Below are 14,734 nucleotides of genomic sequence, written 5' to 3' on the forward strand. Positions count from 1 at the left end.
ATTATTATTACTATTACTACTGTTACTATATGTATTGTTCATTTGATGGAGACTATGATTATATACTTCTTCAATATCTGTTGACCTTCTACCAGTAAATCCAATAGATATGCTTTTAAATTGACCACTTGGTACCAAAAAATAGGAGAATATTGAACCGGATGATCAAATCTGAAGATTAGACCTACCTCCTAGATCAGATTTTTAGTTTACTCAGGGGTAGCTATTTCATGGTAACATCATTTTATTGCCAGATAAATCATCTTCAGATAGCCCTCAACTTATGATCGCAACTAAACCCAAAATTTCTGTTCCTAAATGAGACATTTATTAAGTAAATCTTGCCCCATTTTATGATCTTTTTGCCACATTTGTTAAGTGAGTCATGATAGTTGTTAAAGAACATGGTTATTATGTGAATCTGGATTCTCCCGTTGACTTTGCTTGTCAGAAGGTTGCAAAAGGTGATCACCTGACCTCAGGACTCTGCAGCCGTCATAAGTATGAACCAGTTACCAAGCATTCAAATTTTTTCATGTGACCATGGAGAATGAATCAAACAAAATGTTAAAAAGTTATGGTATTTATGTAGTTACCAAGCACATTTAAATTATATTAAAGTAACCAAAATATCTTTACTATCCCAAGGGATCTCACAACTTTTGAGCACCCCTAATGTTTAGAAATTGAAAGTTGAAAAATTTGACATGCCCTAATTTGGGGATGCTACAGTGATCTAAGTGTGAAAAACAGTCATAAGTCACTTTTTTCAGTGCCATTGTAACTTTGAACAGTCACTAAACAAACTACCATAAGTCGAGGACTATCTGTATTGAGATCAAAGTTTGGTCCCGTAAAAGCTATGGCTGGGGATTATTTAGTGCTCAGAAATGACCTTCAAATTTATTTCTTGCATTGGGATGTATGCTCAGACTGGTAATTTTAGAGAAGGTGCTGCATTATTTTAATGTATTTAGTATTATTCCTGTTGTTGATTTTCCTTTCAAAGTTTTTTTTCCATTTCTCTCCTGCTCTCCATTATAATAAGTAGTAAAACTTTGTATAGAAAGCTATCCACTGTATTTTCTTCCTCCTCACATTTGTTTATGGCATGGATTATCTATATTTATCTCATGCCTGGGTATCGGATTGTTCTTATGGTTACCTTGGTAGATGATTTGCCCTACATAGAGAAGTGTTCAATCATTCATTAATTCACCCCTCAATTCAGTGGATTCTGAGTGGTGTACAAAACAAGAAAACAGCTAAAAAGTTTAAATCAGATAGACAGCCCAGATTAAATAATCTCATAAAATACAAAATCCACAAAACAAAACAGGTACCTTAAATAATAAACATAGCAATAACACCATTAAAGAACAATATCTGCCTTTCTAAGGTCCTTGGGAAGAATTTGATAGCAATAGCGCTTAGACATACCGTACTTTTTAGAATATAAGATGCAGTTCCCCCCCAAAAAAGTGTGCTTCTTACACAGCTGTGCTTCTTACACAGCTAAAGTTGCTGAAGCCCCGCCCACCCGCCAGCCCCCATTCTTCATCCTCTGCCTCCCAGCAATTTACCTCCTTGTGGCAAACAGCATGGTCAGCTTCAACACAGCCTGATTTAGCATGAGCAGCTGATTGGCGGTTGGATCTGCCTCCCAGAATACCTTCTATCAGCTGTTCCAGGCTGTGAGGATTGCTGCCGCCCATTGCCACTGTTACCTATCGCTTCCTCTGTGTGCCCCATTTTTGGCCTCTGTGCATCCCGTTTTCGGCCTTTGCGTGCCCTGTTTTTGGCCCGTTCCAGGTGGCGGGGATAGGCGGCGGCGCGATCCCCACCGCCTGGAACAGGCTGAAAACGGGATGCGCAGAGGCCGAAAATGGGGCGCGTGGAGGCGGTGATAAGTGAGAGCGGTGATGATGGCGGCGATCCCCGCAGCCTGGAACAGCTGATAGGAGGTATTCCAGGAGGCAGATCCAACCGCCAATCAGCTGCTCGTGCTAAATCAGGCTGTGCTGAAGCTGACCATGCTGTTTGCTGCAAGAAAGTAAATTGCTCAGAGGTAGAGGCAGATTTTTCCCCCCTTGTTTTCCTCCCAAAAGCTAGGTTCATCTTATACTTTGGAGCATCTTTTAGTCCAAAAAATATGGTATATACCGCTTCACAGTGCTTTACAGCCCTCTCTAAGAGGATTACAGAGTCAGCATATTGCCCCCAACAATCGAGGTCCTCATTTTACCAACCTTGGAAGGATGGAAGGCTGAGTCAATTTTGAGCCTGGTGAGATTTAATCTGCCAAACTGCTGGCAGCCAGTGATCAGCAGAAGTAGCCTGCAGTACTGCACTTTAACCAAAATGCCAAATCCTGTCTAAATATCTTGCTAACTGTGTGACCAGCCATAATAATAAATAAACCAAAGCCAGGTTTTCAAAGCTTTTTGTAAATTTAAGAGAGAGGCCATTTCTTTACAGTAGCAGACCAGGAATACTATAGACTAGTAATATAGCACTTTAGTTTATATTTAAGGCCACTGAATCATGGTAATAACCATGCGTGTTGGATATTCCAAAAATTGCATGGACAACTTTTTGAGTTGAGACAGAAATATATTTAATTTGTTTTTTTCATAATACAGATGATTAGAACAACAAAATCTAGTATTAGTTTGTAGTATATCAATTCTATTTAATATCCTATTGTGTTGTTAGTTTATAAAGTTGTATGCATATATAATGCATTTGCTACTTTTATAGAACTTGGGGATACCCGAAATGGCACAGTTTTTCTTTTCATTAACTTAGTATCATCCACTGAATTCATGCTCTCATACTCATGATTATAGGTAGTCCTCAATTTATGACCACAATTGATGCCAAAATTTCTGTTATTAAGCAGGATAATTAAGTAGGAGCCTTGGTAGTACAGTGGTTTAATGCACCCTGTTATTAACACAGCTGCCTGCAATTACTGCAGGTTCGAATCTTACCAGGCTCAAGGTTGACTTAGCCTTCCATCCTTTCTAAGGTAGGTAAATTGAGAACCCAGTTTGTGGGGGCAATAAGCTGACTTTGTATAAATATACAAAAGTAAGAAAGCTATTGCTTAACGCATTGTAAGCCACCCTGAGTCTCCGGAGAAGGGCGGCATATAAATCAAATTAAAAAAAAAAAGTGAGTTTGCCTCATTTTACAACCTTTCTTGTCACAGTTGTTAAGTGAATCACTGCAGCTGTTAGTAACACGGTTTTGAATGAATGTGGCTTCCCCTTTGACTGCTTATCAGAAAATCACAAAAGGTGATCACATGACTCAGGGACACTGCAACTGTCGTAAACATGAATCAGTTGCCAAGCATCAGAATTTTGATCACACGACTATGGGGATGCTGTAACGGTTGTAAGTGTAAAAAACAGTCATAAATAACTTTTCAATGCTGTTGCAACTTCGAGCGGTCAATAAATGAATTGTTATAAATCGAGGATTATCTGTATTTACATATGTGAAATAATCTCAGTATAGATCTTAGCACTTATTTATTTTGTTTCCAATTCCAAGAAGGCAATTGCCTATCTGTAATAGGACTATCATTTATATCCCAAGTTTATCCTAAAGCTGGATAACACCTTGAAGACATGGTTTTGCCAATGGGAAAGGGGACAGGGAAATGTGGTGGAGCTGGTACAGTGGCTATACTGATTGTTTTGATAAATGGGTTTATGGGCTGTGAGTTCTGTGTATTTTATGATGGTTTTATATGATTTTATTTCTCTTGTTTTTAAAATGATGTTTTTTGTTGTTATTTTTATTTGTTTTGATTGTAAGCTGCACAAATCCTGACTGGATATGTTTTTCTAATGGTTATTTCTTTTTTAGGTACAAAATGTATGGTGAGCTGCCATTACTTTCATTCAATATCTCAGATGAGAAATTAAAATCTATTCTGGAACTTATTGACAGCATTCCAAAACCAAAAAATTCATCTGACTCCACAACTGTTCTACAACCTTCCAAGGCAAGTTTAAATGTTCATTTATAACACAAAAGATTCTTGGGCAATTTAATCACAATGAAGTATTTGATCGATGTGCTATTTCCTTATTTTGCACAAAGGAAATAATTAGCAGAAGTCATATAAGCAAATATTTAGTTAATGCCTTTATTTTCTTTTTTTCTGTGATAATTTGCCAGCATAGAAAAGTGGATTGCGAGGAAATAGCAATTAGGAAAAATTACAAATTTTTAGAAATTGTTTCAACCTCTCACTATTTTCCTGCTGTGGTGAATTTGTCATGATAGTGATCTTAACAAACCCTCCATGTTATATCCATTTAATTGCATTAAGGTACATTTCTTGTAGATTCAAGAACTCACAATAGGAGCACTAAAATTAGGTCCGTGATGTGAGAAAGAAGCTTGAGGGTACATCAGGGGTGAAATCCAGCAGGTTCTGGAGAACCGGTAGTGGAAATTTTGAGTAGTTCGGAGAAACAGCAAATACCACCTCTGGCTGGCCCCAGAGTGGGGTGGGAATGGAGGTTTTGCAATATCCTTCTCCCAGGAGTGGGACAGAATGGGGATTTTGCAGTATCCTTCCCCTGCCACGCCCACCAAGCCACACCACACCCACCAAGTCACGTCCACAGAACCGGTAGTAAAAAAAATTGTATTTCACCACTGGGTTACATGGTTTATTTTTATTCTGATAATTCATACTATCATGTGGACTGTTGACTGGATGAGAAAGAATTTCTAATTCTGTCTTTCCATCACAGCCAAGAAAATCTATTATATTAATCTCAAATCAATTTTTGAATTGTGATGGACAAACAGGTCAAAACCTAATTTAGAAAGGGCTAGATAGTCAATTGAGAGCCAGGAGTTCATTTTTATTAGAGCTTACTCATAAACTGCAGATTTTGTGTGTACAGATGCTTTTGGATCTGGATTTAACTTTGATATTTCAGGTATTGGCCTTCAATTTTGACTAGTAGGCAAGCCACCAGTTTTAGCTAGTAGACAAGTTACATTCAGACTATTAGATTATAGGTAACCCTTGTTTAAAGACCACTTGTTTAGAAACAATTTGGAGTTATGGCTATGCTGAACAAATGGTAGTTAATACCCGGTCCCTGAAGTTATGGCTTTTGCAATGTTTGTGTAGTCACATAATCAAAAATCAGGTGTTTGACAGCTTGTACTACAATTACATGGCTGCTCTCATCATCTCCCATCCTCCATCCCTCCTATCTCTGTCCTTTTGGTTGCCTTGCATTCTGAAGCTCTGTCACCCTGTGCTCCACTGGCCCTGCTGTCCAGCTCTATCACCTTGCTTAATGTATACTTAATTGTTTTTGCAGTGGCAGGGCTAACAGAGTGCAAGATAGCAGGGCCAGGGGAGTGTAGGGTGGCAGAGCCAGCAGAGCACAGGGTTACAGAGGCAGTAGAGTACAGGATAACCAAAAGGGCAGAGACGAGGGCTAGATAAGTGAATGGGGAGAATTGAAGAAGAGGCAGTCTCTTACCTTACTGAGGCTTGGGAGGGACCAAGCCAGGGTCTTCAGTTAACAATGGCAACTAGGACTACCTTGATTGCCATCATTTAAATGATACATTGTGACATACGCTTTACAACTGCATCATTTAGAAGGAAAAATTCTGTTTCCAATTACCGTCATAACCCAACGACTGCCTTTCTACTATATGGATAATTTTGTGAAACATTGAAAAATTCATCTGGTACATAATACAGTCTAAATCAAATTTACATAGCATGTAAATGCAATTTCTACTTTGAGAAACAGTACTGGGTTTTGGTTTGTTTCTGAGTTCAGTTCAAGGAGCAGCCAGGTCATCTAAGGTTAGGAGAAACTGAAGGCCTACCCTCTGTACAAATCTGCATACTCCCTATACCTGAAGCACTTCTATCTATTCTTAATATCTGAGATCAGATAGAAGATATATTTAAGTAATTGTTTTACTTAAAACAATTACTTAAATTCAAAGTGTTGAACAATAACATTGCCCCTCAACTACTTTTTGCTCCTTCCTAATTAAATTTTTGTTTCATTATCTTTCATTATACTTACTCCCTGGTTGGCATTATTGTTAGCATCACATGTTTTCTTAAAAAGAGGAGATTTGTAAGTCTTGTCTCATTCTAATTAGCTGTTGTATGTTGATATTTTGAAATTTACTATTACTATTGATGTTGTTATAGTTTACTGACTTTGAACAACCAGAAAAAATAGGCAAATGTTTATATTAGCTAAGGGAGTAATATATTCCTGAATTAAAGAAGATTACATTTTGCTTTTGTACTGCAGCTTCAAGCATCTTCTCTGATAACAACACCTCAAATGTCAACCTCAGTACTTCCATTTTTAGAAGCTCTTTCAATAACTGGATCAAGTGGTAAATTTCATTTCATGTTTATTTAATCTAGCAATGTTTACTTATAAAATACTTTGTAAATGTTAGAAAAAATACTGGGTAATGAGATCTGTTGCAAAGAATTAATGCTTATCAGAAGAATGGGAAATAGCTGTGATAAGAGCATGTTTCTCTTTGCTTTTTTATATGGAAGTGAGAATTGGCAAGGGCAGATAAATCATATTAGTATGCTGACTGCAGTGGAAATTGGTACTTAAGTATGTGGTAAAACAAGAAGAAGTAAGGTCAAGAATGAATGGATGCAGAATAATTTTTTTTTAAAAAATGATCAATGAATAGGATCAGATTGAAAAACAAGGCATATGAAAAAGAATGAATGGGTTGAGAGAAAGGGGAAGTCTAAAGGTTATAGTTAGATGGAGTGAATGAAAAAAAAAGAGCAATACCAAAAGGCAATATATAAATTTATCTATGAAAAAAAGACACGAAGATACACATGTATAATAATTTGTGTTGGTGCAAACTAGATTTAGTTAGAATTTTGTTTTTCTTCACTCTTGACTTTTTGTTACTTATTTTCTGTATGTTGTGTAACAATGGTTACCACAAAAGAAAATAGTATAATGATAATGTATGTATGTATGTATGTATGTATGTATGTATCAGAATTTCATTATTTTATATAAGTGTTTTCATGCAGTTTTTTCTATCCGGCTAATATGTATTATTTATGCAGATTAGAAATGAGCTGAAAATATTTGTATGCCTGAAGGTCAGCAGTGTTTTATGACTTACACTTGTTAATCAATAGCAACAAAGGTCAACTTCTTTAAATTGTGCCATTTGAAATGAAAAGAACTGGAACAAACAAGATTCGATTTTTATGTAAAAGCACTATAATTTCAGTTTTATTCCAATATTCAAAAATAGTGTCAGAATTATTACTTCATATGCCTTTGTATTAGGATATGGATGGTAGGTCTTGGAGCTCAAGCCAAATAATAAAAACAAATACCTAAATAGAATCTCATAAATCTAAAATCTGCCTATGTTAGATGTAATTATTGGGTTTTTGCTACAGTATGTAACACAAATAAGTCAAAATGGCAGCATGTTTTAATAATCATTATTTTACGTTGAACTGTCTATTAGAATCTGAGGATGAATTTTATGATGCTCCAAGTAGTCCTTTGGAAGACCTACCATTTTTTGAAGCACCTTTGGGCTCACTGAGTAGAACTAGTAGCTTCCGAAAAAAAACAGCAAAAACTGAACCTTTGAAAAATATGACTGATTTCCAATTAAGATTTGAAATATCTGAGGTAATGCTTTACTTTTTACTATTAAAGATTTGTGATTGTTTGTCAAACTGTTTATGTATGTTTTCTTTCTGAAATGTATGTTCATGTCTTTATTTTATCATTATTACTATAGTTGCTTTATTTCTGAATTTGATTGGCATCAGTATCTCCTTACATATATGACTAGATTGAACAAAAACTACTCTGTTACATTTATCTTTAACAACTGTGTCCCCTCTGATATTGAGGGGAAAAATCATTTGATATTTCCCTGTCTTCCCAGAGTTCACAGCTGTCCATCATCTTAAGGACTAGGGAAATCACCAAAATACTGTAAGATGTAGGTTGTCAATAGGTAGTGTGAAAGGAAGAATTGTTAGGAAAAGTAGAGCTGCAACAGAATGCAAAGTTATTTATTTAAGACTTCCAGTAGGCCAAACTAAAGGAACGAGTAGGCCAAGCTAAAGGAACAAGAAAATCAGAAGGACCTTGGTTTAATTTTAAATAAATATTGGTGGCTTTCAATTTTTGTTACTTTTTACAAATTTTATTGTACATTACTCATCAATAAATGCTGTAAAACTTTCATATGTAGAAAGCGGCCTGCACTGATCCAGATAATAGCCATATATCTCAGTGCTATGCTTCATTATTTTCTTTAATACTCTAGTGAATGAATATTTTTATATGGGAGATACAATTTTGATAAGAAGACTTACAAGTACATGATTCTGTTTCTTACCTTTCCTTTTGGTTCTCTTTAATTCACTCCACTAGTAACATCATTATGAATTGTCCCTATGCCTGCTGGATTAGTATTGAGAATGAATGAATGAATGAATGAATGAATGAATGAATGAATGAATGAATGAATGAATGAATGAATCTATCTATCTATCTATCTATCTATCTATCTATCTATCTATCTATCTATCTATCTATCTCCATCCACCCACCCATCCATCCATCCATCCATATTTCTACACTGCTGTAATCAAACTACCTTAGTCAGGTAAATAGTTTTCTATATTTGAGAAAATACAGAAAGAAAGAATTTCTTTCACTTTTTTCTCTTCAATTTTTGTTATTAAGTTGAATTTTAATAGATTATAAGTGATGGCATCTGTTTATTTTCAGCATCTTTCTCCAATGAATCTAATAACACTATACCAGTAAAAACATATTTCATAGCTGCCTGGATCAGTTACCTAACCAACTTTACAGTTCAGATCAGTGGTGAAATCTAAAATTTTTTGCCATCAGTTCTGTGGGTGTGGCTTGGTGGGCGTGGCCTGGCGGAAGCGGTGTGTCCCCCCGTCATGGGCTGGATGCAGGCAGCGGGACCTGAGGTGGAGGGAAATGTATGCGGGCGGCAGTTGCCCAGAGGCCCTGCAGAAGCTGAGCGCGCCACACCCAAAAGGTGAGCGAGTCTTGCTATGTTCTCTCGAGGTGGTTCTTTGGCCGAGCACAGCGGGTCTCCCTTCCCCACCGCCAGCATTGGCCTTACAATTACCTGCCCTCCCGAGGCTGCCCATGCATACCCCAGCAGAGCAGCAGTCTCGGTTCCAGCGGCAGTGGCGTGAGAAGGAAGAAAGGGAGCGGCTCCTCTCAGTGCCAGCGGCACTGCCCCTCTCAGCCCCAGCACAATAGTTGTGTTTCCCCCAAGGGCCACTGGGCCAGCAGGAAGCAACTCTCTCCCACGCAAAAGCCTGGATTCCTGCCGTGAGCGACAAGAAAATCTAATCGGTCCTCTGGTGGGATGGGGAGGGTTTCTCTTCCTTCCTCATGAATTAAAAACCCACGTTAGAGCTGCAGAGGAGGAAGAGGGGGACTTGCTGCACAAAAGTCCCAAAGGCTGTGCAAAGTTGCAAACCTCGGGTGAGCTTGCAAAACGAACTCAATGAACCCCGCAAGGAGGAGGAGGAGGAGAAAGTCACGGTTGCCTTGCCTTTCCTCTTGCCGCTCTGAGCCCTGCCCAACGCTGGAAGAGGCGAAGAGGAGGAGGAAGGCTGCTTGATGTGATGCCTGCACTCTTCCCCCCCCCTTGGACAGGCAGCATCTCTGCCTTGCAGCCACCATGGTATGCCCCGCGCAAGCCATGGGCGTTGCATTGGGGTGCTGGAGGTGAGCGGAGCCGTGGAGCAGTTTTGCAGAGGAGGTAGAATAGTGGGGCAGCGGCTGTCTACATCCTGTTTCTTGCCAGACAGACAGGAGAAAGGGGGGGAGGAGGGCGGGAGGGGGTGGCTGGGTCTTCCTGGCCTTTGCTGGGCACTCTCCCCCACTCCAGCTCCCCCCAATCGCTTCTGAAAGACGCGAGAGGCATTTCGGGTATTGTGGGGAGTTTTTGCAGCAGGAGAATAAAAAGGCTCTAACAGACTCGGATTGTCGCGGGGCTCCCCCTCCCCTTTATTTGTCTGCCCCTGCCATGTCTTGTCTCTTTTTGTTAAGTCCATTCCTCTCGGTACCGCCACCCCTTTCAGCCCCAGCGCAGCCGCTGCATCTCCCCCAAGGGCATGGGGGTTAGGGTTAGTTGGACACTGACCTCAGAAGGCAAGCAGTCGTGTGGACCGCCGGGAAGGCAGCGTGGAAGGCAGACAAGCATGGCAGGGCTGCAGGGAAGGGAGTAGGCTGCTAGCTCCCTTCCCCGCAGCCCTGCCATGCTTGCCTGCCTTCCACATGGCCTTCCGCTTGCCTGCCTTCGCAAGCTGGCCACGGGGATGCCGGGAAGGCAGCATGGAAGGCAGGGAAGCATTGCAGAGCTGCAGGCCACGGACTGGTTCACGGGTGTGGCCAGCCAGCAGTTGCTACCGGTTTGGCGAACCAGCCTCAATCTCTGCTACCAGTTCACCTGAACCAGTAGCATTTCACCCCTGGTTTAGATCTTAAAAAATCCAAAATTTGAATGCTTAATTCAGAAACATATAATTAAACATACAGTCATGCTTAAAAGTTTGTGAACCTACATGAATTTTCAATATTTCTACATAAATGATCTGTTTCCTACACAAGTACTAAAACAAGATAAAGAGAACCCAATTTTGACAAATGAATCAAATATAGTATACTTGTGCTTTTATTTATTGAGGAAAATGATCCACTACATATAAATAAAGATTACAGCATGAGAGACGGGAAAAAAGCAAAGGAACTAGTATTCAGTCACATTTCCTTGGACAAAAACTTAGTTTATTTTTTTATCAACTGTGATTGTAGCAGTGGCCTTGCATTAGGTAGTAAGAATTAATACGGTCAGTTTGGGAGAATGTACAAAGAATTTATTGTGACAGAGACAACGACATAATTGTATTTTATTATTTCAGTGTAGGAAAAAATATTTTCTTTTGATTGAAACAAGCACTTCATTACATTGTGTTACTTCAGAGTAAAAAAAGATGTAGTTTTCCTTTAACTGAGTTAATAACCAATGAAATGTATTCATAGCCTTTTGACAAATTTAGAATTATTGGCATAATATTTTTTTGGTGAAAAAATAATTACTTATATAGATACCTCGAATTATGACCACAATTGAGCCCCAAATTTTTGTTGCTAAATTAAACATTTGTTAAATGAATTTTGGTCCATTTTACAACCTTTTGTGCCACAATTGTTAAGTGAATCATTGCAGTTGTTAAGTTAGCAACATAGTTGTTAAGTGAATCTGGCTTCCTCATTGATTTTGCTTGTCAGAAGGTCATGAAAGGTGATCACATGACCCCTGGACATAAATATGAATCAGTTGTCAAGCTTCTGAATTTTGATCATGTGACTGTGGGGATGCTGCAACGGTTGTGTGAAAAGTGGTCATAAGTCACTTTTTCCGATGCCATTGTAACTTTGAACGGTCACTAAACAAACTGTTGTAAGTCAAGGAATAACTGTATTTTGTTTTTTTCCTTCCATTGTTATGTACTTAAAATGTATCATTCCCCAAATTCAAAAACTATATTTTATTCATTTATTAGATATTTTTTCCCTGCCTTTTTTACTTTACAGGTAACTCAAGGTGATTTATGCTTACTTTATAAATTAATCATTTTATATCTTTAAGAAATGAAAGGTTGCTTTAACTATTAAAAGGCAAATGATTGTCTAGAAGACCTTGAAAGTTATTTCCAGCCCTATGATATCTCTCCATCCTAAACTTATTGAAAATTAGGTTAACCATCCTGTCTTTTTTAAATAAATAGGTGTTTGTTCAGGTGTGTCGTCTTGCAGAAGACATTGAAAAGCCAATTCTTCGGTTGGAAATTTTAAAATTAGGCACTGAACTTAAACTCAGAACATATGACATGACTGCTACTGCTTTTCTTAGAGAAATTTGCTTAATGTGTCCAGAATATATAGGTAAGTATTATATATTATTTTAAAAGAGGAAATTGAAGCTACTATTTTTTAAATAACAGTTCATTAAAGTAGCAATTTGCCCTACTTTTATTTTAGTTGAATGAGAGAAATATTTAGTGAAGACTTCCAGCAAAAGTCCATTCTCATCTAAGTGCCCCATTAAATGCCATTGTAACTTTGAATGGTCACTGAATGAGTGATTACTGAACAAAGACTGTATTAGATTAAATTAGACTAGCTTTTGTTTGTTTACAGATATAAACAATATCTTTGCACTATTATTTTAACAATAGTTTATTTAATTTTATGGTCAAAGGCAAAATCAATCATACAAAAAGGAACAAAACTTTGATATTATTATTACCTTAGTTATTTAATCTTTTCAATTTTTTAATTGCTTTGTATTAACTTTTTATTATACTATAAGCCACTGTAACTATGATAGTGAGATGGGTGACATATAAATTTAATAAATGAATAAAACAGTAGAAATAGTACTAATTTCATGATAAAGTTTCAATTGATATTACTCTCTTTAAGTAGGTTCCTTTCATGAAACTATAATACAGGTAGTCTTTAAGTTAATGACTATTTCTTAACAACCATTCAAAGTTATGATATCATTGAAAAAAAATAACTTAAGGACTGATCCTTGCACTTACAACCATTGCAGTAATCCCCGTAGTTGTGTGACAAAATTTGGGCACTTGGCAACTGGCGTGTATTTACGATAGTTGTAGTTGTCCTGGGTCCCATGTTCATTTGTGACTTTACCAAGGGGAGGGGGGAACTTTCAGCAATAGGGAAAGGCAGATTTGCTTAGTAATTTTAATGAATGCGACAAAAAAAGGTCATAAAATCAGGCACAACTTTCTTAACAGTATCATTGCTTAGGTCCCCATCATATTCAGATCCCAATTTTGATCATAGGGCAAAAACTATTTTATTGGCAATCTAAGTAATACTTTACAGATGTTATTCATGAATTTCTTTGTTCAATATAATTAATTTTGCTTTTATTATAATTAATTAAACTTAAATTATTCTGGTTTTTTGTATAGCTTTTGATTATCCAGGTAGTCCTTGATATATCAATACAGATCAAATGGCATAAGTCAATGCAGTCATAGAATGAGTCATCATTGTGACCAAACTTGATCTTATGACCATTTTTTGATGGTCATTAAACATATCCAGCTTCCCAAATTGACTTTGTTTCTCAGAAGCCAGCTGGGAAGGTTGCATATTGCAAACATGTGATTGCAAGATAATGCAACATCATGAATAGGAGCTGTTTGCCAAGCACCTGATTGTGATCGCACTATGGCAGGATGGTGCAATAGTCATAACTTCAAGGACAGGTCGTAAGTCACTTTTTCCAAGGCCGTTTTAAGTCGAGGGCTTTCTGTATTCATTTGTTTCGTAGTACTATTTTTAATTTTTCTTGCTGTTTCTTTAATTAGATAATAAAGACCAGCCTGTTTATATTATTTCAACTCTGGATAATTCAGTGGAAGATCTTCTATCCATTGAGTACATCAAGGTAAGGGAAAGGATTCAATCTCCTTAAACTTTCTGTGGACATTTAAATTATTTAATGTTTAAATAATTGTTTAAATTATTCAATTGTTCAGGAATAAATGTATTGGAAAAAGAATAGAAGGAATTCAAATTGGTATTAAGCACATTTATGAAGGACAGGTTATCATTGGGTAATAGATAAACAGCAATGTGAATAGGTGGAGGTGTCTATTCCAAAAGTGTGGTAATTACCAAAGCAAATACTGAGAATTGATTATAGATCTCCTATCTGTAGAGTTCTGTGGCAGCAATGTTGTGTAATATTTTCTAATTTAAAATGTCATGTTTTTGAGAATAGGCAGATATTAATGCTCCAGAACTGAAGAGTACTTACCAGAATGTTCTACAGCTGATAAAGGTAATAATTGTTTCTATTTATATAATTGCTACATCTCAGAAGGTGCTTTTAAAACATATTAATAAAATGCATTTGTTCTTCAGGTGACTTTTTCTTCTATAGATATTCATTTACATACAGAAGCACTTCTGAGTACAATGAATTTTCTAAATAGTCTCCTTCCAACTCAAGAGGCTAATACAGTAGAAATTGTCCAGGAAAAAGAAGAAAAAAAAGAAGTCCTTAGGAAATTTAGTAAGGCTTTTCAATATCAAACTTTGTATTGCTTCTTCAATTTTCAGCCTTATTTCACATTCGGGGTGAAGAGATTATTTCAGGATTAATAATTTCCATTTCTAAATCACTCAAGATAATTTTAAAACTGCTGACTAATAGGTATTCTTATGTTCCAAGTGTCCATCTGAAAACAATTTTGGATTTTGTTTATGAAACGAGATAAGGAGAGAATTATACCTTTTAAAAATTAATTCTTTCCATGTCTGATGCTAAAACATTTATTATTTAAGAAAAGTTATCCCTTTCAAGCAGTTAAAAAATCTTTCTGTTGAAAGCTGTATTATAGTATTTATCTGAAATAAAATCTTCATTTATAGTGAGAACAGATGGACCAAATGCCCTCCTACATATAAGCAGTAATTCTTTGAAGTTCCTAGTTGTATTAGTGTTTTTTTAACTGCAGTCAGATGAGAAGAGTCAACAGCCTCCTTCCCCGATATATTTTCTCATTGATTTCCTCTTCTATTTGGGTGGT

At 37.0% G+C, this 14,734-nt stretch overlaps 1 protein-coding gene across 1 annotated transcript in view; it reads left to right on the forward strand.

Annotated features, from left to right (window-relative positions):
- Positions 1–14,734, forward strand: part of VPS13A (vacuolar protein sorting 13 homolog A) — a 125,119-nt gene that overhangs the window by 34,128 nt on the left and 76,257 nt on the right. The window contains exons 23-29 of the mRNA XM_070938650.1: positions 3,880–4,018; positions 6,330–6,417; positions 7,549–7,718; positions 11,888–12,044; positions 13,508–13,587; positions 13,924–13,983; positions 14,067–14,217. Coding sequence (XP_070794751.1) covers positions 3,880–4,018; positions 6,330–6,417; positions 7,549–7,718; positions 11,888–12,044; positions 13,508–13,587; positions 13,924–13,983; positions 14,067–14,217 — 845 coding nt within the window. The remainder of the gene's footprint in view (positions 1–3,879; positions 4,019–6,329; positions 6,418–7,548; positions 7,719–11,887; positions 12,045–13,507; positions 13,588–13,923; positions 13,984–14,066; positions 14,218–14,734) is intronic.

This window comes from Pituophis catenifer, unplaced genomic scaffold (assembly GCF_029215685.1).
Source record: "Pituophis catenifer annectens isolate HBS135680 unplaced genomic scaffold, rPitCat1.0.hap2 SCAF_2, whole genome shotgun sequence".
Taxonomy (NCBI): Eukaryota; Metazoa; Chordata; class Lepidosauria; order Squamata; family Colubridae; genus Pituophis; species Pituophis catenifer.